The sequence below is a fragment of the Pristiophorus japonicus genome, chromosome 16 (assembly GCF_044704955.1).
Source record: "Pristiophorus japonicus isolate sPriJap1 chromosome 16, sPriJap1.hap1, whole genome shotgun sequence".
NCBI classification, from domain to species: Eukaryota; Metazoa; Chordata; class Chondrichthyes; family Pristiophoridae; genus Pristiophorus; species Pristiophorus japonicus.
The window spans coordinates 121,626,261-121,654,229 of NC_091992.1; the positions used below are offsets into that span (position 1 = coordinate 121,626,261).

At 47.8% G+C, this 27,969-nt stretch overlaps 1 protein-coding gene across 1 annotated transcript in view; it reads left to right on the plus strand.

Annotated features, from left to right (window-relative positions):
• The window catches only part of LOC139226779 (dynein axonemal heavy chain 17-like), a 1,002,254-nt gene that overhangs the window by 208,575 nt on the left and 765,710 nt on the right, over window positions 1–27,969 (plus strand). Inside the window, exon 10 of the mRNA XM_070857781.1 lies at window positions 16,941–17,108. Within this exon, the coding sequence (XP_070713882.1) occupies window positions 16,941–17,108 (168 nt within the window). The remainder of the gene's footprint in view (window positions 1–16,940; window positions 17,109–27,969) is intronic.

Here is a 27,969-nt window from a genome sequence, read left to right on the forward strand (position 1 = left end):
GCATGAACCTTTTCCACTTTCGATGTGGCCTGGAGTGGGCGGGAGGTGGGATTGCCGGCAATCGCCCACTGATGTCGCGCAACTGAGCTCCCGCCCGCCAAGCTCCCATATTCATGCGGGCTGGAGTTGGCGGCAGGAAGGCGGGAGACCGCTGCATGGAGGCTGCTCTGTCCTGAATGGTGAGTGTCAAGATCCTGTAAAAAAGGTAAGTGGAATGATTTTTAATTATTTCTTTACGGGTACTTACCTGGATGGGGTCCCCTGAAGGTCGTCAGATGCTTTTTTTTTGTTTTTTATTTTTACCTCTTCGACCCTCCGTGGGCCCGACTCCACAGCACTTGGGCGGCAAGCGCCTCTGCCGCCAAGAATGAGACCTCCCGCCCGCTGCCGCCCAGATTGGCGGCGTACATCGTTGATTTGCCACCTGTTGACCTTCGAGGGACCTCGGCGATGAAAACTCCACCGAAAGTACCGTCCGGAGGCCTTGACCAAGTTCGGCCCCTATAGTGCTGAAGGAGTCTATTTTCCCATTATGTCTACGCCAGCTGCACAGTTAGTGCTGTTTACTCTAACCTCATTACCCACCAGGCATAATTTTTGCTAGCTCCATGCAACCACATTTTTGTCAGCTGCTTCAAGTAGGTAGGTTAGGAGACAGGACTCATGCTAACTCCCTAATTGCTTCATGATAGGATATTATCGCCTTGAACTTACCTGAGTATGTTAGAGGAAATGTGTCTTCAGCGTCTCCACTTCACTGCGGCTACAGTGACTGAGCTATGCCATCTGCTGCAGCCTGACCTCAGCATCATCATAATAGGCAGTCCCTCGAAACGAGGATGATTTGCTTCCACGCCAAAAAAGGATGAGTTCACAGGTATTTCAATAAAGGACCTAATATTTCAGGTCCCGAACTACACCCTGAAGGGTGGAAGATGCCTGTGCGTGGATTTTCTTAACGTGTGGTGGCCGTTGCACACCAGCCACCACACGGGCTTGACAGAGCTAGGTCTTGGTCCAGTGGCCAGGGTTATCCAAGACGACTGGAGACCTGCCCTGCTGCACGGATCTAGTGCGCATAAATATCGCAATATGGGCTGGCCCGTGCTACCCCTGGGCCTCCTGGCCCCAAACTCACGCCTCTACTGGGTCCCGATAATGTCCCTCTACAGCCTCTCGCTGCTCCTTCGCCCCGATCTCGCCGCTCCTGCTGTATCTGCCCACGCTCCAATCACCGACCTGGACCTTGATGCCTGACCTACAAGCAGCATCAAGGACTGGAAAAGCTCTTCCTGTTGTTGTTGAGATCATCATTAAGCTTCTATTCAATCAAATATTTCCAGACAGAGGAGACATCTGTCGGATAAGAAAGTTGGCATTTCATTCCTCTATAAAATCAGTGACAAATTTGCCACACCTTTATCATTTTCCTAATAGAAAGCATACACCAACTGGCTGGCGATGTCATAGAACTTTTAGGTGTCAGCCTTGACTCAGTAGTAGCATTCTCACCTTCGAGTCAGAGTGGTTCAAGTGTCACTCCAGAGACTTGAATAAGTAATCTAGACTGACAATCCAATGCACAAGTAAGGGAGTGCTGCATTGTCGGGAGTGCTGTCTTTTGGATGAGATGTTAAAAGACAGGGGCTAAAATTGCTCCTATGCACAAGCTCGTTAGTGCTTCCGGCCGGTGCTAACGGGGCAATAAGTGGTTTGTGCCCAGGACGCCGATGGAGAAAACGGCTTTGCGCCCCGCCCCGTCATTGGCGCCCCAGGCGGCGGCGCACACACCGATGATGTCTTATTGCCCCACAGGGGAAATTGTCCCGCGGGAGCACAGTTGGCGCTGGGCGATGCGATAGGCCTCCCTTAAAGCGGCCACCATCGTAATTTAATTGTTGGCCGACTCTGGAGTCAGCCCGACAGTGGCGGCCACTGCGCCGCCAACAGGCAGCCCGGCACCCTCTCTTGGGCCGAACCCTTGCTGGGAGCCCAGTGGGCGCCACGGAGCTGGCTGTAGGCTTCGCGGCATCCCTCCCCTTTAAGAGAGGAGGAGGGACGTTGCGACTTGTTAGGCCGACGCGGCACGTCCATGCCACGCTGACGTCATCAGTGCCAAGTTAGTACGCCGCTGAGTCGGTTAATGCGGCGCTAACTCACAGCGCCGTGCTCCCTATCTCCCTCCCACCCCGTGGGCACCCCGAGAACACCAGCACCTTTTTTTCAGGTAAAGAGCCCAATTCTGGGACTCATGGGTGCTACTACTGCCGGGCGATAAAAAATCGCATAAATCAAATTCTGCGCCTCAAACCCAGCGCGGGGTAAATATAATGGCCTAGAAATTGGATAAGGCCCAAAAACGGGTGGTTGCACTGACCAGCGTTATTTGCCTGTGCCTCTTCTAAGTAGTGTAGGCAGCATGCTAAATTTATGCTGTCTGCTCGTTAACATGATTGGAGCGCTGATTTCAGCACTAAAAGCGCTGCTGATTGGTTTTGTGCTCAGCAGGGTGGGGAGGGCAATATCGGGTGCAGACTAATGGGCATTAAAGTTTGGCTTAGGCTCGCTCCACTACTTAAAGGGGAGTTGTTTTCCTGCAGACGCACCTCATTGTCAGTCTGGAGAAACAATAGCACAACAACCAAGAGAATGAGCTAAACAATTTTTAGATTGTGCACTGGAGGCCCTGGTCTTGCAGATCCCAAGATGGTGGGCTGTCCTTTACCAACAGGAAGGCCAGAGGCCATCAAAGGTCATTTACAGAAGGTTATGGGAAGAGATCGCTCAATCCGTCACAGCCACCAGTGTTGTCCCAAGGACCTGGATTCAGTGCTGCAAAAAGTTTAATGACCTCACACTGCTGGTCAAGGTGAGTGAAGGTTTCAGCAAATTCCATATCCCACCATCTGCACTTTAAGCCCAACACACTGCTCAAAGCAACACACACCCATCACGCATCTACCAGCAATCTCTACCTAACACCACTCATGCCTCACAATCATAGCTTCATTTTACCCTCACAGACTTAACACTGCTGCAGCACTCACACCCACATCTCACAACTTGCACACACTGACAGCTATTCAATCATGAGAACATAAGAACATAAAAAAATAGGAGCAGGAGTAGACCATATGGCCCCTTGAGCCTACTCCGCCATTCAATAAGAGCATGGCTGATCATCGACTTCAACTCCACTTTCCCGCCCTATCTCCATATCCCTTGATTCCCCAAAAATCTATCTATCTCAGCCTTGAATATACTCAAAGACTCAGCATCCACAGCCCTCTGGGGCAGGGAGTTCCAAAGATTCACAACCCTCTTGAGTGAAGAAATTCCTCCTCATCTCAGTCTTAAATGGCCTACCCCTTATCCTGAGACTATGCCCCCTAGTTCTAGACACTGCAGCCAGGGGAAACAACCTCTTAGCATCTACCTTGTCAATGCCCTTCAGAATCATGTATGTTTCAATTAGATCACCTCTCATTTGTCTAAACTCCAGAGAGTATAGGCCCATACAAAGCAAATGTCACGACAGAGGTGTCAAAGAAATGTTGTACGCTGGATGATGTCACCACGCAAGTGGCGTTAGCTGGCACAGCGTTGCCTCTTGGCGCATCTGCCAAAAAGTCGACTCAATTTAAGTCGAGGCGTCGACACCGCTTACCAAATACGGTAGGTATTTGCCGCCCGTAAGCTGCCTCCTGAATTTTGACCCCTTACAATTTTACCAATCTTTTGCCGGCTTTGCCGTTCCTCGGGATTCATGCCAGGTAAGTGGAGTCGGGTTCTTAGTGACTTTCATTGGCTAGTTGACAGCTGCAGAAGTGGTATAAAAGCTACGATTTCACAACTGTTCACTTTCCAATGTCAGAAGCTGAAGCCTTAAGCTTTTGGAAAAGATTTGTGAGCTTCAAGCATTTTGGAAGTGTTTGCAGTGAATTCTCCATTCACTGTCACCTCCTTGGAGCAACCTATGGGTTCAATTTTTCCCACTGATTTGCGCCGTTCTTTTGGAGCAGGCTGCTCTTTTTGGCCTAAGTTGAAAAACCACAGTTTCCCCAATCAATTTGCACCAATGTAACTCAGTTTTTTTTTCAGCCGAAGGGGGCGTAACCAGCCACCTACGCCAATTCTGGCCATTTAGGAAAGTTTGGCCAGCTGAGACTTGTGCTTAGGCCAGCGAATGTGGCCTCTGCAGAAAAACCTTCCGGAGAGTTAAGGAAATCGGCGCAGCAGATGCCCGGACACACTAAAAGAATTGAAAAACACATAGCAGCAACTTAACGCCAACCTTGCTCGAAGAGTTTGCCAGTCCGGTCCCAATCTTGGACCCCATTCTCCCAGTCCGGTCCCATTCTCGGTCCCCGGTTCTCAGAGAGAGAGAGAGAGAATGAGAAGGAATGACAGAATTCGGGGACCGAGAATGGTACCGGACCAGGAGAATGGGGACCGAGAATGGGATCGGACTGGCAAGCCCTTCGGGCGGGGTTGGAGCTAAATTGCTGCTATGTGTTTTTCAATTCTTTTAATGTGTTGGGAGCTGGCTGTATGCTTCACTTTGCAGCATTAGCTCGCATTGTGTCCCTGGTTACCATGGCAGCCTGGTGCAGATCAAGGCTCCACCCCCAAAACTAAAAGTCGGGTTACGCCATCCCAAAATGAAGAAATCCAGGCGTACTTAGGACCCCAAAAATCAGGCAAAACTCTTCAGGTACGCCAAAAAAATGTTTCGGGGAAAATTGAGCCCTCTCTCACCATTGACAGAGTGCTTCTGTCATCTCAACCTTACCTGCCATCTATTGCAGCAGCATTGGTGCCCTTGAAAAAATCCCACCTTGGTCCTCTGAATTCCACCACGATCAGCCCCAACACCAACATCACTAAACATAACCAGCATCACTACCAACATCACCTACCTTCTCCGCAATCACCTGATGCTGCACAGTACACAGGACATCAGCACCCGACCACAATGCTGCCAAGAGGCCCAGTGATGGCGTCGGTCATCAAAACTGAGGGGAGATTACTGAACAGCTTCGGCAACGGTCCAAATTGGCCTTTTAGATTTCAGATGGGTTGGTGCCACGTTGTTCAAGTCGACCTGGATTGGCATGTCTTTGCTGGTGTAGCTGTTGTATTCTCTGGAAACTGCATATGCGTGGCGTACGTGTGCTGGTGTGATGTTTGCAAGCACGGGCAGCCAAGGTGTTAGTGTCGGTAGGAGCATTAGACTAGGTAAAGGCACACGGCAGACATTAAAGGAATGCATAGTGGTGAATAGTTGAGATTGTCATTTTGATTGGATTTAGATAAATTTATGAATTTTGTTTGGAATGTATGTTTTGTGGTGGCTGTCATTTCAGCTTTGTGCTCAGGAAGACTCTGTGATTTTCCGTGACAGAGGGATAGTATGATGGGGAAGGATTGAGCAACAGGGATCTGGGGTTTCAATCATTCGAAATCGAGTCTGATGAGCCGCTCATGGACAGCCCTTCAAGAATGGGGATTTGCTGCCTTCCTATCTCCTCCCTCCCACTCCTCCTCTTCCTCCTCTTCTTCTTCTTCTTTCTCCTACCTCCTCCTCTTCTTCCTCCTCCTCCTTCTTCTCCTCCTCCTACTTCTCCTCCTACTCCTCTTGAGGTGGATCTGCAATCCCTGGTGGTAAGGACTGTGCCTTCACGATGGCCAAATTGTGGAGCATGCAGCAGACCACAAAATGGGACACCCATTATGGTGAGTACTTGAGGGCTCTTCCTGAGCACTCAAGGCAGCGGAACCGTTGCTAGAGCACCCCAATATCTGTTTGATGATGTTCCTGGTGACAGCATGGCAGTCATTTTATGAGTGCTGGCCATGAGTAATGGGGTTGCGGAAGGGTGCCAGGTGCAGAGCAGATAGCCCTTGTCTCCGAGCAGCCACCTTCGGGTTTGCTGGGGTGGCTGGAAGATTGCTGGCACACCGGACTGGCGCAGGATGAAGGCATCATGACAGCTTCCAGGATAGCGGGCATTCACCATCATGATGTAATGCGTGTGGTTGCTCAACAACTGCATATTAAGTGAGTGGTAGCCTTTTTGATTACGGAACATTTCAGCATTGCTACAAGGGCTCGCAAAGCCACGTGTGTGCAGTCAATGGCACTGACAATGTCAGGAGCTGACGACTGCTGACGACTGCTGGACGGACCACCACCTAATCCGCTCCATCATCAACATCAATTAGCCCCAAAGCGGCGCCGGCAGCAGAAACAGTGCCACAAAAAACTCAATGCCGGGGCATTCAAAGACCCAGCTAAGAGAGCCCTTTACAGCCAGCGCCTCAGTACTAACCTGGCGACCCTTGATGACCCCGAGACACAGAATGCCTACAGCGCTTGGTCTGCCCTCCAGACAACCATAACCAGTGCCTGCGAAGAGAAGCTCGATCACTCAACCAGGAAACACCAGGACTGGTTTGATGAGAATGACCAGGAGATCCAACAGTTAATAAATCGCAAGTGCAGGATATTTCTGAACCTAAAACAACAACCCAACTCGGGAGCAGCAAAGCAGCTTTACAGACGGATTAAGGCTGAGGTCCAGCAAAAAACCCGCGACCTAAAGAATAGATGGTGGGTGGAGAAAGCTCAGGAGAATCAGCAGCTGGTCGACAGCCATGATGTGCGAGGATTCTTCACTGCAGTCAAGTCCACCTACTGGCCAAGAACTGGGGCGATTCTCATCAAGGACATCGAGGCAGTCAGAACCCGCTGGAAGGAGCACTTCGAAGAACTCCTTAATCAAGACTCTGCCTTCGACACGAGTGTCCTCGACTCAATCCCGCAGCATGCTACCCGCCACCATCTCAGCAAAACCCTAGCCCTGCACGAGGTAGAAAAGGCCATCCGTCAGTTTAAGAACAACAAGGCATCGGGAGCGGATGTAATCCCCGCTGAGGCACTAAAGTATGGCGGAGAGACACTATTGGCACGAATGCATGACCTCATCTCTCTCACCTGGAAGGAGGAGAACATGCCGGGAGGTCTCAGAGATGCAGTAATCGTGACCATCTTTAAAAAAGGGGATAAGTCTGTTGTGGATGTAGGCACCTTTAGTAATGACTCCACGAGGCAGGGTATGGTACTTAAACTGTGTAGACTATAGTCCTTTATTTGCAGCTCTACGAGTGAGGACACCAAACTGTGAGCTTCCTTTTATACTGGGTTACCTGCAGTGTGCAGGTGTACAGGTAAGGTGTGTACAGTGTAAAGGTACATTCAGTGTTACACACATCATACAACAATACAGGCATGCATACATAACAAAGTCTGACTGCGGCAACTAGAGAGGAATCTCCCTGTTATCAGCCACTAGGAAGGTCATCGCTAGAATCCTCCTCAACCGTCTTCTCCCTGTGACTGAGGAGCTCTTTCCGGAGTCACAGTGCGGATTCTGTCCACTACGGGGTACAACGGACATGGGGATAGAACCTCCACTTTTTTTGCATGCTTAACACCCACTTAACACCCATTTTACCACTGAAATAACGTATAACGCCCATTTTGGCACAAAATGGAAACTGACGGGATTTTTTAGGATACTTATCGCCAAGCATTATTTTCCCAATGGACTTAGAGGCAATAAAAAGTATTACCGCCCGCCCACTTTTTTTGGCCAGTATCAGCAGAATGGGCGATTTCAACGCCCATATTATCGGCCAGCGTTACTTTCCTCGAGAAATTAACGCCGAGATTCAATATTAATGCCCGGCGACTGTTTTTTGTTGTAAAGAGCATATTTACCCAAACTAGCAGCCATGGAGATCGCCCACAGTCAATTTCATCACCTTGCACACATATCGCCCAGAATATCGCCCGCTCAAAAAACCGCCCACAAAAAGTAGAACTAACCGGGACGGACGCCAGCGGGGTGTGGCTGGCATTTGTTGAATCCCACTCTTACGTGAAGAGCTGATATCGGAAAGATTTGCCTGAAAGAGCGCTGATGTGAGTGACAACGCTGACCACTGCTGTGTGGGTCCAGCTCAGACATCAATGGTGCCCATCAACTTGGTGCCAGTTAAAGTTTAAGTTGATTGATGTTAAGTTGTATTTAACCCTTTCACAGTAAGGAATCACCAGTGTGTAATGGTCCAGCTATCTTGAGACAATGCGCAACAAGGTTATGTTCAATAAAAAAAGTTTAATAGCAACATTGGTCTGAAATCATAAGTATCACAGCTAATAACACCCAACCCCTGCCCACACCCAACTTTTTTCACCATTGACATAAATCACATGTTCAATATGTCCAGCAACACAGAATACAAAGGCAAAGTAGGAGCGTGGTCCTGAGCCCCCGTACATTGCAACAAATTGCATACACCCAGATGGAGATATAACACAGCCATCACCTGCGCACATGCACCTCACTTTCCTTCCCCCTCTCTCCTTCTCCCCACCTCTACCCCTTCCCCTTCTTGCTCCACGGCGCCTGGCCGAGGAGCTCCTCAGGCAGTGCCTCATTGGGGAGCATGAAGGCAGATGTGGTGGTTGCATGGTTACGAGAGCAGGGGGTGCCGAGGGGGCAACATTCTCTGATGCAGAAGCAGGATCTTGGTCCTTGCTCTCATCTGTCGTTTGCAGTGGTGGGGCGGAACCGAAAGGTGGAGTGCTGCGCTCAGGGACCATGGGAAGCCTGTGGCAGCAGTGTTCCTGGCTATTGCATCCAGGGACTCCGTCATGCACGGCGTGTACTCGTCATGGTGGCCAGCTGTCGGAATATGTCCCCTAATGCCTCGATGAACTGGTTACCAATGTCTACAGTCCTCCTGGACAACTGTACCATCTCTCCGCTGTCATGTCGCGCTCGCGGAACAGACCTGCCGCATCCACGAGGCCTCCGTGGGGTCGGCGCCGTCCTGGGGACAAATGGGATGCCCTGAGGAGAGGTGCTTGGGGCCTGCACCTCCAGAGTGGAGGCGGGAATGACCGGAGGGACCACGAGATGGTCTTGGCATGGAATGGCTTCTGGAGCGTGGCGATGCAGGTTCTTCGAAGTCCACCCTCGCATCTGTGGAGAACAGACCCAGCGGATTGACGGGCGACAATTGAAACTCCTCAGCATCAGATGTAGTTGGATCGTCCGCCGACGCCTGCCCCGCATCCCCACCTTCTGGCCTCTGTGGCCTTGCCTGGGGCCGCGCTGCTGGCTGAGCTGCAAAGCACAAATTAGGTTATTAGAGTAGAAGGACGTGCTTAGGTGACAAGATGAGTCTAGCGCTACACACAGCATATGCACGACAAAAGCACCAGCGCTCTCTAAATCATCGCAGACATCACATTTCATGACCATCAACACATTGTGCATTGCAATGATTTTCATGAGGCCAGCATTATTTATATGACACTTAGAAATCATCTGTCATATATGATTGTTCGGATATGAGTTGGTGTGGCATCTATTGACTTTAGATCACGCAATGGTGTAAGCTTTACTCATCTGGCATCACTTCAGAGTCTGCAGATGCATCCGTGGCTGTTCAGGGGTGCTTCCCCATGAGTACGAGCACTCGATCCTCCATCTCAGTGATCGGCCATGATCTTATTGAATGGTGGTGCAGGCTCGAGGGGCCGAATGACCTACTCCTGCACCTATTTTCTATGTTTCTATGTCGCTGGGGACTGGTGGCCTTCCACCCATTCGCCTCTGCTCGATAGCTTCTTCTGTAAAAAGTACCAGGACGTCATGGCATGAGATCATTGCGTGATATCATTGCTAGGTACTGTCTCAGACACTGATACAAGACATAACCGACAGATGTAATCATGATTATTATGATTATTATCATTCTTTACCTAAAGATGTACACCGTGACCGCAGGTTTTGAGTAAAACATTCCTGGTAAAAGTGCAAGACTTCACATCTGCTGATATTCACTCATGACTTGTTACAAATCAAATTATATAAATACATAAGTACATGTAAATCAATGTAATACATACTCTTGTGGACCCCACAAGGTCGTTCCATCGTTTGCGGCATTGGTTGCCCTCACGCATCTCATTGGTCGCGGACAAGACCACCTCTGCTATCTCGGTCCATATCCTTTGGTAGGCCTTTGGAGTGGGCTTCCCACACCCTCCCTTTGTCAAATCACCCCAGCGTACCTCGACCTTCTGCAGGATGGAGGCATTTGCCTCGTCCGAGAACCTCCTGGCTCTTTTGCGGCCTTCAATGTGCTCTTCCCCCACCTCAGTGATCTCTCCAGCGTCAGTCTCCACAGCGAGCTGTGATGCCTCCTCCTCTCTCTCCATTATAGGGCAAATTCGGTCAAATATGTGACTGGTAACACCTAATTTTTGTTTGCCTACTTGCTGCGAAGCTCTAAAGTCTCCTTCCTTCCTCCCAAAGCAGCCACACCACATCCAGACACTCCTTCAGTCCCTCTGAGCTCCCTCTCTCTCTGTTTCTTCTTCTGCACATGTCATGGTGACCCTTGACCTCCTGAATCGCGGGAATCGAGCGTTGCCATGCCGTTGCTAAGGACGGCCACACTTTACGGCAGAAGGTCAGAAAAATTTAACGCTACCGCCCATTTAACATCGCTCGCGGTAATGGCCATTTTCAAAAATGTAAACTAGGTGTTTTGAGAATGGGCGAGAAGCCGGCAATCTGAAAACCCTTTTTTACCGCCCATGTCGGAAATAATGCCCATTTATGGGCGATAACCACAAAAGTGGGGGTTCTTGCCCTAGATCTTTACGGTGCGACAACTGCAAGACAACCTTACAAAGGCCTTTGACACTGTTAAACACGAAGGACTATAGAGCGTCCTCCTCCGCTTCGGCTGCCCCGAAAAGTTTGTCGCCATCCTCCGCCTGCTCCACGACGACATGCAAGCCATGATCCTGACTAACGGATCCACCACAGACCCAATCCGCGTCCGGACCGGGGTCAAGCAAGGCTGCGTCATCGCGCCAACCTCTTCTCGATCTTCCTCGCTGCAATGCTCCACCTCACAAGCTGGAGTGGAACTAAACTATAGAACCAGTGGGAACCTGTTCAACCTTCATCGCCTTCAGGCCAGATCCAAGACCGTCCCATCCTCGGTCATCGAGCTACAATACGCGGATGACGCTTGTGTCTGCGCACATTCGGAGGCTGAACTCCAAGTCATAGTCAACATCTTCACCGAGGCATATGAAAGCATAGGCCTTACACTAAACATCGATAAGGCAGCGGTCCTCTACCAACCTGACCCCACCACACAGCACTGCTCCCCAGTCATCAAGACCCACGGCGCGGCCCTGGACAACGTGGACCACTTTCCATACCTCGGGAGCATATTATCATCAAGGGCAGACATTGACGACAAGGTTCAACACCGCCTCCAGTGCGCCATTGCACCCTCCGGCCGCCTGAGGAAGAGAGTGTTTGAAAATCAGCCCTCAAATCTGGCACCAAGCTTATGGTCTACAGGGCAGTAGTAATACCCGTCCTTCTGTATGGCTCAGAGACGTGGACCATATACAGCAGACACCTCAAATCGCTGGAGAAATACCACCAACGTTGTCTCCGCAAGATCCTGCAAATCCCCTGGGAGGACAGACGCATCAACGTTAGTGTCCTCGTTCAGGCCAACATCCCCAACATCGAAGCACTGACCACACTCGACCAGCTCCCTTGGACGGACCAATTGTTCGCATACCTGACACAAGACTCCCAAAGCAAGCGCTCTACTTGGAACTCCTACACGGCAAGCGAACCCCAGGTGGGCAGAGGAAACATTTCAAGGTCTCCCTCAAAGCCTCCTTGATAAACTGCAACATCCCCACCGACACCTGGGAGTCCCTGGCCAAAGACCGCCCTAAGTCGAGGAAGAGCATCCGGGAGGGCGCTGAGCATGCAGAAAACAAGCTCAGGCAGCGGAAGGAGCGTGCGTCAAACCAGACTCTCCACCCACCCTTTCCTTCAACGACTGTCTGTCCCACACAGAGACTGTAATTCCTGTATTGGACTGTTCAGTCACCTAAGAACTCACTTTTAGAGTGGAAGCAATTCTTTATCGATTTCAAGGGACTGCCTATGATGACTCTGCACCTTAAGTACAAAGGGTAACTGCAGGAGTAGGTAGAGGTGAGGTGTGATGAAATTCACGGCAAGGTTTTGGTCGTGATCCTCTGGGTGGAAGGACCTCTGATTTCCCTGAAATAGCTGGAGTTACATCTGATAATGCAGTTGCTGGCAACATCTACATACAAGCGTTGAAGTGGCCTGGCTGGTGGGGAAGATATACAGAGAAGTACCGCATTGGACACTTTTACTATCATACTACTGATCTAGGTACTGCAGTTCGAGGGCTAATGGACTACATGAGAACACTCTCTAGGATTCCTCTAATGTTTATGCAGCCTGCCACCTCTGCTCTTTCCAAATGATTTCCCAGTCTTTCCAACCCCGCAATGATAGACTCCACAGCTGGGTGCACAAACCTTGCATGGTAAGTCATTGGGCTGGATTTCACCAACCTCGGCGGGTCTGTGGCGAGCAATGTCGTTGGCGGGTCCTGGCCTCGCTGCTGGCTTCAGCCGACTGTCCAAAATTATTTTCCTCTGATTGGGCTTGTTAAGCCCGTCCAGTGCGTTTGCTGGCCAATTGAAGGAAGCGGGTCTGATGACGTAATTTGCTAGTCATCAACTTGTTTCCTTAAAGGGACTATGTGCAAATTTATTTTGACATTTGTGCTGTCAGTGTTGTATAGCACTGAGGTGCTGCAAACACTGACAAGCACTGCATAGAGATGCACAGCTGCACCAAAGCTGTCCCATAACTCTCTCCATAGGCTTAGGGAGGGAGTCACAGGATGCAAGGAGGTTCTCTTCTCTTTCATTGGGTGGAAGAGATCTCCCCAGGAGACGAACACAGTCTGCTTGCACATTGCACAGGGCGATGCAAGCAGTGATGTCAAGAGGACCAGGCTACAGTGACACAAACATTTCAAAGATCTCAGTAGATCACAAAATGTTAGTACAAAGCCACACTCAACCTCATCCTGCTGTGCCACTCATCACATCTCCAACACTCTGCCTTCCCTACCCTACTCGTGCACATCCTTATTCGCACCAACTTACCTTGCACCTCCACCCATCGCTCTCTACATACATTATCACTTCTCCATCTCACTAGCACCCCTCACACTCAATCATATCCTTGTGCAATCATACCAACTAACAACGTACAAAGGTAGGCACTTGGATGTTTTATGAAATGTTTATGCAAAGTTTCTGTTAATGTGGTGTCAAACATTGAAACCATTATTTTGAACACTGTGTTATTGGACAGATTTGTGTGCACCTTTGTAAGTGGCGTAGTAAGTTATAGTGAATGGTGAGACATAACGATACCCCCCCCTCCCCAACCCCCGCAATGCTGATGAGTGTGAAAGTAATGGCTTGGGCATTGTAGGGATGCTTTACGGTGTGCCAACCACAGCGTCGAGTGAAGAAAATCTAGCTGTGGTGAGGCTATCCCTGGTCTCCCATGCAGCAATGTGGTCGGGTGCTGATGCCCTATGTCCTGTGCAGCATTAGTTGATTGCGGAGAAGTTAGGTGTTGTTGGTGCTGCTGGTGTGCTTGGTGTTGTCGGTGTTGGAGCTGATCGTGGTGGGATTCTGAAGACCAAGGTGAGATAGATGGAAGGGCACCGATACTGATGGAATAAATGACAGGAGAAGTCGAGGTTATAGAAGCGATCTGTCAATGATGGGAGAGGTAATAAGGTCAGACTGGATGGAGACTTGTGTAAAGACTTTCAGCATTCTGAATCTGTAGTGGAAATGCAGTTTAGAGAAGCTAGTGGCTAAGGGAATATATCTGATTCAGCTGGGAGCTTTGACTTGACATTTGAAGCTGTCAACTCAACAGCTGAAAGAATGGCCACTCACCTCCCACCTCAGTTTCACTGACGAGGTCCAGGCACAGCAGAAACTGTCAAATTCCAAAGGCTAGGGAAAAAGCATTGCTAAGTGGCTGTAAACAAGCCACTAATGATTTCAATTGCCTCCATCGCCGCTGCGTGCTCAGTACTGACAGACGTGACATTTGGGAAAGGCACATGGCGATGGATTGACAGCAGGGTCCCGACCCGCTGTCAAAAGAACCCCACTTTTCCATCCAACCTTCCACTGATCACGCCTACTGACCCCCCCACCCCCAGAAAATTCTTCCCATAATATTTGTGAGAGAATGTTCACTGATTGTTCCCGCACGGTTTTGATGTTTCCATGCAGATAGTAGTGAAGCTGCTACCTGCTCTATGGACTTCAGGATTTATGCAAATCTGTCCTGGTGTATTGCGATAATATCCAAAATGCTCTTCACATTACTGCACGGAGGCAAGGATTGCTTCATTATCTGAGGAATTGCGAATGGAGCTGAACACTGCAATCATCAGCAAACAGCCCACTTCCACCTTGTGAAGGAACGGAGGTCATTGATGAAGGAGCTGAAGAAAGTTGAGCCTAGGACACAGCCCTAAAGACCCCATGCAACGATCTCCAAGGACAGAGAACATTGGGCTGCAACAATTACAACCATATGATTCAAGCGACTGGTCAGTTTTCTCACTGATCTCCATTGAATTAAATTTTAATAGGGCTCCTTGGTGCCATGCTTAATCAAATGTTGCCTCGATGTCAATGTCAGTCACTCTTGTCTCATTACAGCCTTGGTTCAATCATTGACATAGGACCTGAATTCAAGAGTTGAGGTGAAAGTGACTGTTCTTGACATCAAGGCGACATTTGAATCTGAGGCACCACAAAACTCGAGTAAAACAGGGCAAGGGGGATCAGAGGGAAAACTCTCCAGTCACTTTTATTGATAAAGCTTTTGCATTTCAGATGTTTATTTTTAACTTTCTCAAACTGCCATGGGCCTTGAATTCATGCTTTCTGGACTATTAGTTCAGGCCTCTGAATTACCAGTCCGGTAACTTAACTCAGTCAAACCTGGAAGTTAGTCAGTTTTCAAGCCTCTGTATCTTCTGTCATCAGCTGGCGATTTCATGCTGGAGTCTGCCAAATTCTATTGGTCTAGTGGCCCTGTTTGCTTTCATTAGTAGTATACCCTGTAGTGGCAGGCCTTGAGACTACCACCTTAGCAATCACATTCTCCACCTCCCTACACATTACGATCCAGGACATCTGCCCCACCATCTATGATTCCCACTTTGACCCAACCATGACTCCGGAATCTACTTTGAACCCTGAACCCCGACCCTTGACCCTGCATTGTTGATGTGCCCACCACTCTGAATTTATCAATTCATTGGTGCCCCTTTTATTTCATTGATTTATTGATGTAATGATTTATTGCTCAATGAATTTGATTCATTGATGTCCACTGCTTTATAAATTCATGATTTCAGTTTCTCCTTTAGTTTATTTGTTGGTCTGACCACTGATATATGACATTATTAATCCACTGGTGCCCACTGCTCAATTTATTCTTTGCTGTGCCTGCTGGACTACCTGCTGGACTAGAATTTATTTATTTATTACTTTATTGACTTGGGTGTGTTAGTGTGTTTGCTGCTTCATTGGTTCCTGCAATAATTCATGCCTACTGCTGTCCTAACTTTTTAATTGACTGATCCATACTTAGCTGTGTTGCAATGTCTATTGGTGTCCAGTGAATTGTGATACGTGTGTTTTTGTTGGCTTCTATGCGTTCAGTTTCCTGTTAAGATTGCTTAATGTCAAAAAAGCAACTAATTTTGCTTTAAATTCTCAATTTGTTCAGTTATTTTTTGATCTCCGTATTATTGTAATACCCTGTACCAGTTTTAGGACACGTATGCTGTATTTGTCTGTAGAAATAATGGTGAGTGCTGTGTAAAAGCATAAATTGGATAGCGATTTCCAGCAACTACACATGCGCAGTTAAAAGGGGAAATCAGGAATTTGTTTTAGTTAGGTGATATATACCCTCTAAACTCGCCAGGCAAAGTTAGGGCTTGTCCATTCCAGTATAAGTAACTTTTTTTTATCGAAGTTTTAATTACTGCCAAACAACCTCTCTGGCACTGAAATTTTACTTTTACAAGTGTAGAGTATCATTCCTTCCGATTTTAATTATTGTTGGAGATTTTAAAAAAAATAAAAATAATGTTCTTTACTTTTCCTTTCTGTCTCTATTATCTCTCTCTTTTAATCCAATCTTTCTTTCCCTCTCTATTTCACTTTCTGTACCTGATGCGACATTGAATTAAATATTTGAACTGGCACTTCCTCATTTAGAGTCTATGCTGCTCATTAACAATTCTTCAATTTATTTGATTAAGGAAATCCACAATTGCTTGCTCCGTTTGCACAGGGCTGAGATCCCCTGTAGAGGGCACCACACCATTTTGGCTTTCTAATTAACAGTAAGTTTGAGTGCAAAATCCCACAGAAAGTCTGGGAAAGTGCAAGTGTAATGAACGGCTAATGCCTTTCATTTACCACTGACAGCAAAATCTGGCCCAATGTCATTGCATTGTTTGGGAACTTCGTGATAAATATTTTTAACAATGTGGCTTACCATATGCAATACCACATGAGAGTGACTGGTAAACCTCTACTTGTTCATTTTTAAGTGCCAGTGGCTTTTACTATGGAAAGTAATGATTAATCAAATTTTCCTCAGAGTGCTTTAGTGATGCTGTTGGCAAAGGCATGGAGATCTACAGCTTATGACTGTCCATCTAATGGTAGAAGTGTGAAGTTGCTGGCATGACGATGTCACATAATAGTGATGCCCAAATACGGATTGCACGACATACATAGGAAATGCAACATATTATAAATAGTTCTATCGGGTAAAGCTGACGAGATAGACCTAAGGACCATCATTTGAATTCAATGCCCAGGTGGTTATTATATCATAAAGTGATGCCGAATTTGTTGTTTTATACAGGAGATATTTTCCACTACTGTTGAATTCTTAAAGCTCGAAAAAATTGAAGTAGGAGGGGTTAGAGGAAATCTCCTTGGCCAAATGGTACAGCAGATCTATGTGGAGTTTTTAGAAGTTATTAAAATCTTTGCTGAATGCAACTACAATGCTTTGGATCCAGCAGAACACGTAAGAAAAAATACCTAACAGAGTGATGCAATACTATTATTAAATATTTAATCTTGTCATATATTTAAAACAATATAAGCAATTTATGGCATTTATTGATCCTAAAATGTTTCATAATTATGTCAAAATTGAAAGGAACACAATATTGCTATTTTTTATAATTTCATTTACTTATGAAAACCATGTTTAGTGGTGGGACCTAATTTAAAAGACTTTCTGAAATGCTATTCAATCTTTGAACTTGTTCCGACATGAAGGTATCATTAGAATCTAAGTTAGAAAATAATCTTTATGCTTGGACATTTGCCACCAAATGAAGAGATCTTTGACAGCGTATTTGGCACAATCCCATAAAAACACAGTTCAGCTACAGATTTATATATTCAAAGTTGATTTGTTCACTGTTATTTGAACACCAAATAACTTGTCACTCTCGCCACCTCATATATTTCCATATTTCCATGTGGTTGACAAAGGTAAGCTTGATGTGTCACTATGTGTACTATAGGAGTACACTCTATACAATAAACGGCATGCTACGCCCTAAAAAGGAAACCTAAAATAGATATATTTAGTGTTTCCAAATTATTTATTGAAGGTAACATTTGTGCGTGTTTCTGTGCCTGTTGTGTACATTGATTTATTTACTCTTTGAAACTTGTACTTTGCTCATCCTATGTATATGTATATATATATGTAAATGTGTTTCTAGCCATTTCTGCTCCTTGTGATAAAATTAGCAATGATTTAAGCTGTCACATCCAACTGGAATGCCAATTTTGATATGCTTGCACAATGGCAGGATTAGTGGCAAGGTGTGCCTTCAAAGCAAAATGAATGTTTTTTTATTATTTGTTTTCGGGATACGGGAGATGCTGGCATGGTCATATTTACTGGCCTTCTGTGTTGCCCTGAGAAAGTAGTGGTCGGTTGCTTTCTTGAACCACTGCTGTCTTTGTGATGATCATGCTTCCATGGTGAGGTAGAGAATTCCAGAGCTTTGACATAGCGACAATAAAACCACAATGCACCAGTGGTGATGAGGGTGGATATTGAGTCCAGTGGCTGGATGTTGATCAAGCAGACAGTCTGATCTGCATGATTTTGAAGTTCTTGAGCAATTGTGAGGCTGCTTGCATCCAGGTGAGTTTTCCATCACACTCCTGATTTGTTCCTTGTCAATATTGATGACACTTTGAGGGTCAAGGGATGGTCATTCATCGCACAGTTCCTAGCCTTTGTCTTGCTCTTGTAACCGCCGTGTTGATATCGTTGGCCCAGTTAAACTTCTGGTTAGTGGTGACCCCCAAGATGCTTACAGTGGGAGATGCAATGATAGTGATACTGTTCAGGGGAGATGGTTAGTCTTTTTTCTTGGAAATGATAATATTATGTCTGTAATGCACTTATGAATGACTCCACGAGGCAATTTGTTGTACTCAAACTGTAGTGACCTTGGTCCTTTATTCATAACTCCAGAGTGAGACACAAGCATGGTGGGCAGCCTTTTATACTGGGCCCTGCACACTTATGCAGGTGACCCTCAGGTCTCCCACTGCAGTGCCCTCTGGTGGACAGCCTCTGCCACAGGGACAGGAAACCCCGGTCGACACCAGTTGCACCCTCTAGTTCTGCCAGCATAGTATATACACAGTGTAAACCTTATTGATAGTACATCAGGTAACATATCTCCATCTTATGCAACTATACGGTAACTACACAGAGAGTATATCTATAGTCTGCATATATAACAGATAATTTCTTGGAACTTGTATATCAGCTCTCCTCTAGCACTCCACTCTTGTGTCCATGTCTGGATCAAGGCTATGATGAGATTTGGAGCCAAATAATTCCATCGTAACCCAAAATGAGCATTGCTGAGCACGTGATTGGTACGTAAATGTTACTTGATGGCACCATAGATGCTCCTTCCATCGCTTTGCCGGCATTTTGGAAGATGCTGGTTAGATTTGTCCTGTTTTCTGTGAACAGTACATACTTGAACAATTTCCTACAATCAAATGCAAAATACTGCAGATGCTGGAAATCTGAAATAAAAACCGAAAATGTTAGAAATACTCAGCAAGTAAGACAGCATCTGTGGAGTGAGAAATAGAGTTAATGTGTTAAGGTGCCTATTGTACATTGTCCATGTCTCTAAAGCATATAGGAGGACGGGTGTCACTACTGCTCTGCAGACTATGAATTTGGTGCCGGGTTTGAGATCTTGGTCTTCGAACACTCTTTTCATCAGGCGGCCGAAGGCTGCACTGGCACACTGAAGGCGGTATTGGACTTCGTCATCGATGTCTTCCCTTGCTGATAGTAGGCTCCCAAGGTATGGGAAGTGGTCAACATCATCCAAGGTCTCATCGTGGCTCTTGATAACTGGGGAGCAGTACTGTGTGGCAGTGGCAGGTCGGTAGAGGACCTTTGTCTTATGTAAGCGGTTTTGATCCTAGCCCAATGGCTAGATGGATGGTTCGAATCACCCCCGCCTTACGAGAATTCTATATCTGGGGTTTATTATTCAGACTGTAAATGGAATAAGTCACAGACAGGAATGCTTCAGTGAAAAATTGCACTTATGTATTTGGTCTAACATACACTGGCTAAAACATGCACTACTAAACTAAATCACTGTCTCTGTGGAGAATAAGATCCAGGTTAAAACAACATAAAGTATAACACTGGGGACCGGTGACATGCAGTAATTTCCTTGTTGCTATGGTGGAGTCTAACTCCCCCCTTCCAGCGAATTACCCAGTCGCAGGAAGCTCCTTCCCCAGGATAGCCCGAAAAAGCTTCACTTCCAAGAAAACTCTGAGCCCTTTACATTCCACACAGCTCGCCTGGCGCACTGGTTACCGGCTTGGGACACTCGCGACCATGCTCACCAGTTGGTCTCGATCGCTCAGCTGGTCCTTCTTGTCACGTCACTCTTGGTGGAGCGAGAGAGAGAGGGGGAACGCTCGAACGCTGGAGAATGCTCCAGAATGCAAGAGAATGGTGGAAAAGAGTTTATCTTTAAAGGAGTCCTGCTGCTCTTATCTCTCCCGCCAATCTTTGAAATTCTTTTGCTTCTAAGTACTCCGGTGCTTAGTCGGTGATGGGCCATCAGACCCATGTGTATTGGACAGATGGCCCGGCTTTTGTGTAGGGAAGAACTGGCCCCTCTTGGTCTGACCAGGCTAGTGGGTCCATTGTTCTGCTTCTCTTCTGAGATAGAGGTGAGAAGTGCCTTTGCATATTAGAGTGGTTTTCCAATAGTTTATGCATGCCTCAGATATCTGAGCCCCTTTCCTTTTGCTAGGAGGAACTCGTACATTCTGGATGACTGACAGTTCTTTTTCACAGCCAACTGCAATGCGGTCTCTGGAGTTTTAACAAACCAGCCTTTTCACGTATCTGCACAGGGTGACCCCATCACAGGGAAAGTACCCTCAGAAAAAAAAACCATAAAGTCCACGGAGCATTCGCGACTGAGTCCATTCTTGAAACAGAAACTTTGCGATCTCTTCAGTCCCCAGTTTGATACTTTTTCTTTCCATAAAATATCACTCGATGAGAGAGCAAAGGCTAAAGTCTCCCACAAGTGAAGCTGTTCCCCTGATTTTACGTTTTAAAGCCCCAGAACTATACCTCTTACGGCGTGTCACATTACCCTTCTACAGAGTCAAAATATAAGAAAACAGCTTCTTCACACATAAGATCCACAAGACGTTACCAAAAAGAAATCACCGCGCACATCACTCAGGACAGCATTCACTCAGTTTGGTTAGCCCAATCTATATGTAGATTGAAGTCATGCATGATAACTGCTGTACCTTTATTGCACACATCCCTAATTTCCTGTTTGATGCCATCCCCAACCTCACTACTACTCTTTGGTGGTCTATACACAACTCCCACTAGCGTTTTCTGCCCTTTGGTGTTCCGCTGATCTACCCATACTGATTCCATATCATCCAAGCTAATGTCCTTCCTTACTATTGCATTAATCTCCTCTTTAACCAGCAACGCTACCCCACTTCCTTTTCCTTTCTGTCTATCCCTCCTGAATATTGAATATCCCTGGATGTTGAGTTCCCAGCCTTGGTCACCCTGGAGCCATATCTCCGTAATCCCAATTACATCATATCCGTTAGCAGCTATCTGCGCAGTTAATTCATCCACCTTATTACGAATGCTCCTCGCATTGAGACACAGAGCCTTCAGGCTTGTTTTTTTTAACACTCTTTGTCCTTTTAGAATTATGTTGTACTGTGGCCCTTTTTGATTTTTGCATTTGATTTCTCTGCCCTCCATTTTTCCTTATCTCCTTTCTACCTTTTGCTTCTGCCCCCATTTTATTTCCCTCTGTCTACCTGCATAGATTCCCATACACCTGCCATATTAGTTTAAACCCTCCCGAACAGCACTAGAAAACTCTCCCCCTAGGACATCGGTTCCGGACCTGCCCAGGTGCAGACCGTCTGGTTTGTATTTGTCCCACCTTCCCCCAGAACCGGTTTCAATGTCCCAGGAATTTGAATCCCTCCCTCTTGCACCATTCCTCAAGCCACGTATTCATCTTAACTATCCTGCTATTTCTACTCTGACTAGCACGTGGCACTGGTAGCAATCCTGAGATTATTACCTTTGAGATCCTACTTTTTAATTTAACTCATAGCTCCCTAAATTCAGCTTGTAGGACCTCATTCCATTTTTTACCTATATCGTTGGTACCTATATGCGTCACGACAACTGGCTGTTCACCCTCCCCCTCCAGAATGCCCTGCAACCGCTCCGAGACATCCTTGACCCTTGCACCAGGGAGGCAACATACCATCCTGGAGTCTCGATTGCGGCCGCAGAAATGTCTATCTATGCCCCTTACAATAGAATCCTACCGACCACTATAGCTCGCCCACTCTTATTCCTGCCCTCCTGTGCAGCAGAGCCACCCATAGTGCCATGAACTTGGCTGCTGCTGCCTTCCCATGATGAGCCAACTCCCCCAACAGTATCCAAAGTGGTGTATATCTGTTTTGGAGGGAGGTGACCACAGGGGACTCCTGCACTACCTTCCTACTCCTGCTCTGCCTGATGGTCACCCATCCCCTATCTGCCTTTGTAACCTTTTCCTGCGGTGTGACCAACTCACTAAACGTGCTATTCACAACATCCTGAGCATCACGGATGCTCCAGAGTGAATCCATGTGCAGCTCCAATGTCGCAATGCGGTCTGACAGGAGCTGCAGCTGGATACACTTCCCGCACACATAGTAGTCAGGGACACTTCCAGTGTCCCTGATTTCCCACATAGCACAGGAGGAGCATGACATGGGTCTGGGCTCTCCTGCCATGAGTTAACCCTTAAATTAACTTAATTTGGCAACAATGCCAAAGGTTTCGTACTGATAAGAAAAAGAAAAAAAGATAAAGAAAAAAGAAAAACTACTCAACCAATCACTTACCCTCTTGGCTGTGATGTCAAACTTCGATTTCTTTTTACTTCTTTCTTTTACTTTTGACCCCGTTGCCGCTGCTTCCCTCACAGGTCCGCCCGCTCCCATTGCTGCTCCCAACAAGCTCGGTCTGGGCCTCGAGCCTCAGGCTTTATTGAAGCGCTCTGCTGCTGCCGCTTCCCTCACAAGTCCGCCCGCTCCCGCTCCCGACTAGCTCGGTCTGGGCCTCGAGCCTCGGACTTTATTGAAGTGCTCCGCTGCCGCCGCTTCCCTCACAGGTCCGCCCGCTCCTGCTGCTGCTCCCGTCTTCCCCTCTCAGCCTCTGCAGGGCAACGGTGAGGGGCACAGAGACAGCACCGGAAGTGACAACACTGCGGGGCACAGAGACTGAACTGGAAGTGACAACAATCAAGGACACTCACGTCAAAGCCAGAGTCTTGGTTGAGAAGATCCTCGAAGTGCTCCTTCCAACGGGCACTGACTGCCTCTCTGTCCTTGATGAGCACCTCTCCATTCTTGGCTCTCAGTGGAATTTGACCTTGAGTGCTTGGGCCGTTGATGGATTTGACTGCGCTAAAAAAATCCATGCACGTCCTGATTGTCGGCTAGATGCTGGCTCTCCTGTGCTCTTCGACCCACCATTTGTTCTTTAGGTCACGAGTTTTTCATTGGACCTTGGCCTTCTGTTGTCTGTAAGTCTGCTTTCTTTCACTCGACTTATGGAGTTGTTTCCAATTCAGAAATGCCTTGTGTTTACGGTTTATTAGCTCCTGGATCTCCTGATCATTCTCATTGAATCAGTCTTGTTGTTTTCTGGTAGAGTAACGAAGAGTCTCTTCGCAGGTGCTAATTATGGTGGACTTAAGGGCAAACTAGGCACTATGGACACTCTGCGGTTCCGGTTCATTGGAGGTTGTCAGGGTTGGCTGTGAGGCATTGGCTTAGTATGGCTTTCTCTGCAGGGTATTTGAGTGCTTCAGAGTTGTTCTTTTTGCGGCAGCATTACTGTTGCCCCTGCCGTTTTGAGGCTACGTTAATGGAGATATCAGAGCGGATTAGACAGAGGGGGTCAGTCCAGCAGTCGTCAGCTGCTGTCATGGCGCGAGTGATGCGGGCCCTCGCTCGGACGATCACATAGTGTAGCAGATGCCAGTCTTGGAGCGAGGGTTTTGCCAGGAGGCCTTGTATTTGTCTTTCTGACAAAACAAGATGTTGATTATGACAAGACCATGGGCTAGATTTTCCATTATTTTTGCATGCATAACGCCCACTTAACATCCATTTTACCGCCAAACTGAGGTGTAACGCCCAGATATCGCCCATTTAGCCACAAGATGGAAACTGACGCCCATTTATCGGATACTTATCGCTGAGCATTACTTTCGCCATGTATGTAACAAAAATAATACCGCCCGCCCACTTTTTTGGGGCGGAATCATTAGAATGGGCAATAGCAACACCCATAATATCGCCCAGCATTACTTTCGGAATGTAATTAACACCGAGATTCAATAATACCACCCGCCCACTTCTTTTTGTCGTAAAGATCACATTTGCCAAAACTAATGCCCATTATATCGCCCAGCGTCACTTGCACACATCTCGCCCACAATATCGCTCGCCCAAAACACTGCTCTGAAAAAGTGGAACTGTTTTGAACTAATCACAGCAGAGTGGGCGCCATTTTTCAAATTGCAAGCCGCTTCATTGAAAAGGCTGCTTCAACTTTGGGGAAGTATGGATTGACTCTGGAGTTCGTCTCAGGTGAAGTGACCATCTCAACAGACATCTTTTCAGATTCTGGACGATTGGGTTTTACTGTAGGTGTCTTTTAGTGTTGCAGTTATTGCCTCAGATCAGTATTATACTTTCATTGGAATGGGGCCAGCCATTTCTCAGCCTGCATCGATTAATACGCAGATGCTGCAGAGTGCAAATGGCACAATGTCTAATGCACACCATTATGTGCCCAATCTAAGACGTGCCCAAATGAGGAGGAGGTCCAGACCATGTGCACCCCGCACTTACAGGGAGAAGAGGCCTGACCTCGACGTGTCTGAGAACACTTGCCTTCGGAGACCGTGCTTCCACAAAGTGGTGATCACTGAAATATGTCAGCTCATCAGAGCAGATCTGCAGCCTGCCATCACCTTCAGGACATCATTGTCCGTCGAAGTCAAGGTCACCACGGCACTGTCGTTCTACGCGTCCGGTTCTTTTCGGGCCTCCGCGCTCGACATTTCGCCTCTGTCTCACCATGCCACACATTGCTGCATTAGACAGGTCATGGAGGCCCTGTTTGCACGCAGGAAAGACTTTATCAGCTTCCCCATGACCACGGAGGCTCAGACTGACAGGGCTGGAGCATTCTATCGCATTGCTAAGTTCCCCAAGGTGCAGGGAGCAATACAGTGTACTCACATCGCCATGCGGGCACCTTCTCAGGACACAGAACTTTTTCGCAACAAAAAAGGATTTCACTCCCTGAAGGTCCAACTAGTTGTCGACCACAACCAGATAATAATGGCAGTGAATGCCAAATGTCCGGGCAACTTCGATGAGGCTCACATCTTGCATGAGAGCGCTGTCTCTGACATGTTTAATAGTCAGCCACAAGGACAATGCCGGATGCTTGGTGACAGCCGATATGGCCTAGCCACTTGGCTGATGACCCCTCCCCCCCCCCCCGTGTGACACCCACACCGAGGCTGAGAAGAGATACAACGAGAGCCACAGAGACACATGTAATGTGGTCCAGAAAACAATTACTGTGTTCAAACAGCGCTTTAGATGCCTGGAGCACCCAGGAGGGGAGCTACAATACAACCCTGAGCAAGTAGCTCAATTCGTGGTCGTCTGCTCTATGCTGCACAACCTGGCTATCAGGAAGGGACAAGAATTGCCAGAAGGGACTGATGGTCCACCTCAGGAGAGAGAGGAAGAGGAAGATGAAGGACTGGACGCTGACCTCGGGCCAGACAATCAGGCTGACTATGCAACCATGCCCACGTCCCCCTCCAGACCGCAGGAAAGGGCCCGTAGTGGTTACATAGCTGCAAGACTCTTACGTCAGGAGCTCATAAATGAGCGATTTGCCTGAAAACGTTGCTGTATTTTACAAAGCTGACACACTGCTGTGTGTGTGCAGCTCAGACATCAATGGTGGGCATCACCTTGGTGCCAGTTAAAGCTTAAGTTGATTCAAGTTAAGTTTAATTTTACCCTTTCATGTTTAGGGCTCACCAGTGTGTAATGGTCCAACTATCTGAGACAATGCGCAACAAGGTAATGTTGAATAAAAAACATTTTATAAGTCCATTGGTCTGAAATCATAAGTATCATGGACAAAAACACCCCACCACCACACCACTTTTTCGACCATTGACATCAATCAAATGGTCAACATGTCCACCAACACAGAACACAAATGCAAAGCAGAAGTGTGGCCCCCTCCCCCCATATATTACAACAAATTGCATACACTGAGATGGAGATATAACACAAGCCATCACCTGCGGACATGCGCCTCACTTTCCTTCCCCCCCCTCCCTATCTCTACCCCTTCCCCTCCTCGCTCCATGCCGCCTGGCCGAAGAGCTCTTCAGGCGGTGCCTCACTGGGGGGGGCTGAAGGCAGAGAAGCGGTGGTTGGACGGGAGCGGGTGCTGCCGAGGTGGAAACATTCTTGGATGCAGAAGCAAGATCTTAGTCCTGCCTCTCATGTGTCGTTGGCACTGGTGTTGTGGAACCTAGGGGTGGAGTGCCGCGCTCCAGGACCACTGGGAGGCCTGTGCCAGCAGTGTTCCTGGCTATCGCCTCCAGGGCCTCCGCCATCCGCAGAACATACTCAGTCATGGTGCCGGAGATGTTGGCCAGCTGTCGGGATATGCCCCCCAATGCATTGAGGATCTGGTCACCAATGTCTACAGTTCTCCTGGACAACCTAACCATCTCTCCGCTCTCATCTGGTGCTCGTGGAGCAGACCTGCCGCGTCCACGAAACCTCCGTGGGGTCTGTGCCGTCCTGGCAACAAATGGGGTGCCCTGTGGCGAGATGCTTGGGCCCCGTACCTCTAGAGTGGAGGCGGGAATGGCCGGAGGAGCACTAGATGGCCTTGGGGTGGAATGCCTTCTGGCGCCTGGTGTTGCAGGTTCCTTGAAGTCCGCGCTCTCATCCGTAGAGAACAGACCCAGCGGATTGACGGGCGAGAATCGGAGCTCCTCAGCACCAGTCCGGTCCCGTGCCCCCACTCTGGCTTCTGTGGTCTTGCCTGGGGCCGCGCTGCCAGCTGAGCTGCAAAACACAAATGAGGTTATTAGAGGAGAAGGAGATGCTCGGGTCACAACGTGAGTCCAGCACTACACACAGCATATGTAAGACAGAAGCACCACCGTTATCAAAATCATCACAGACATCACGTTTCATGACCATCAACACATTTTCATTCGGCCAGCATTATTTATAGGACAATATTAGAAACCATCCATCATATAATATATTATTGTTCAGATATGAGTGGTGTGGCATCAATTGACTTTAGATCACGCAATGGTGTAAACATTATTCACGTGGCATCAATTCAGGGTCTGCAGCTGCTTGTGTGGCCGTCCGGGTGTGCCTCCCCACGAGTGTGAGCACCCGCTCCTCGATGTCAGTAATGCCGCTGGTGACTGGTGTGCCCCCACCCCGTTCGCCTCTGAGTGGACCTAATCGTCGATAGCTTCTTCTGTAAAAGGTAACAGGACGACATGGCATGAGATCATTGCGTAATATCATTGCTAGGTACTGTACAGAGACTGATGTAATCATGATTATTATGATAATTATCATTCTTTACCTAAAGACATACACCATGAACGCAGGCTTTGAGTACAACATTCCCGGTAAAAGTGAAAGACCTCACATCTGCTGATAGTCACTCATGACTCTTACAAATCAAATTATATAAATATATATGTATATGTAAATAAATGATATACTTACTCTTGCGGATCCAACAAGGTCGTTCCATTGCTTGCGGCATTGATTGCCCTCACGCACCTCGTTGGTCGCCGACGAGACCACCTCTGCTACCTCGGTCCATATCTTCTGGTAGCCCTTTGGGGTGGGCTTCCCATGCCCTCCCTGGGTCAGATCACTCCAGCGTAACTCGATCTCCTGCAGGAGGGAGGCATTAGCCACGTCCGAGAACCTCCTCGCTCTTTTGCGCCCTCCAATGTGCTCCTCTCCCAGCTCACCGCTCTCGCCAGCGTCAGTCTCCACAGTGTGCTGTGTCGCCGCCTCCTCTCCCTCCATTATGGGCACCAAGTTCGGGTAAATATCTGGCTGGTAACAGCTCATTTTTGTTTGCCCAATTTGCTATAAAGCTCGAAACTCTACCTCCTTCCTCCCAAAGCAGCCACACCACACCC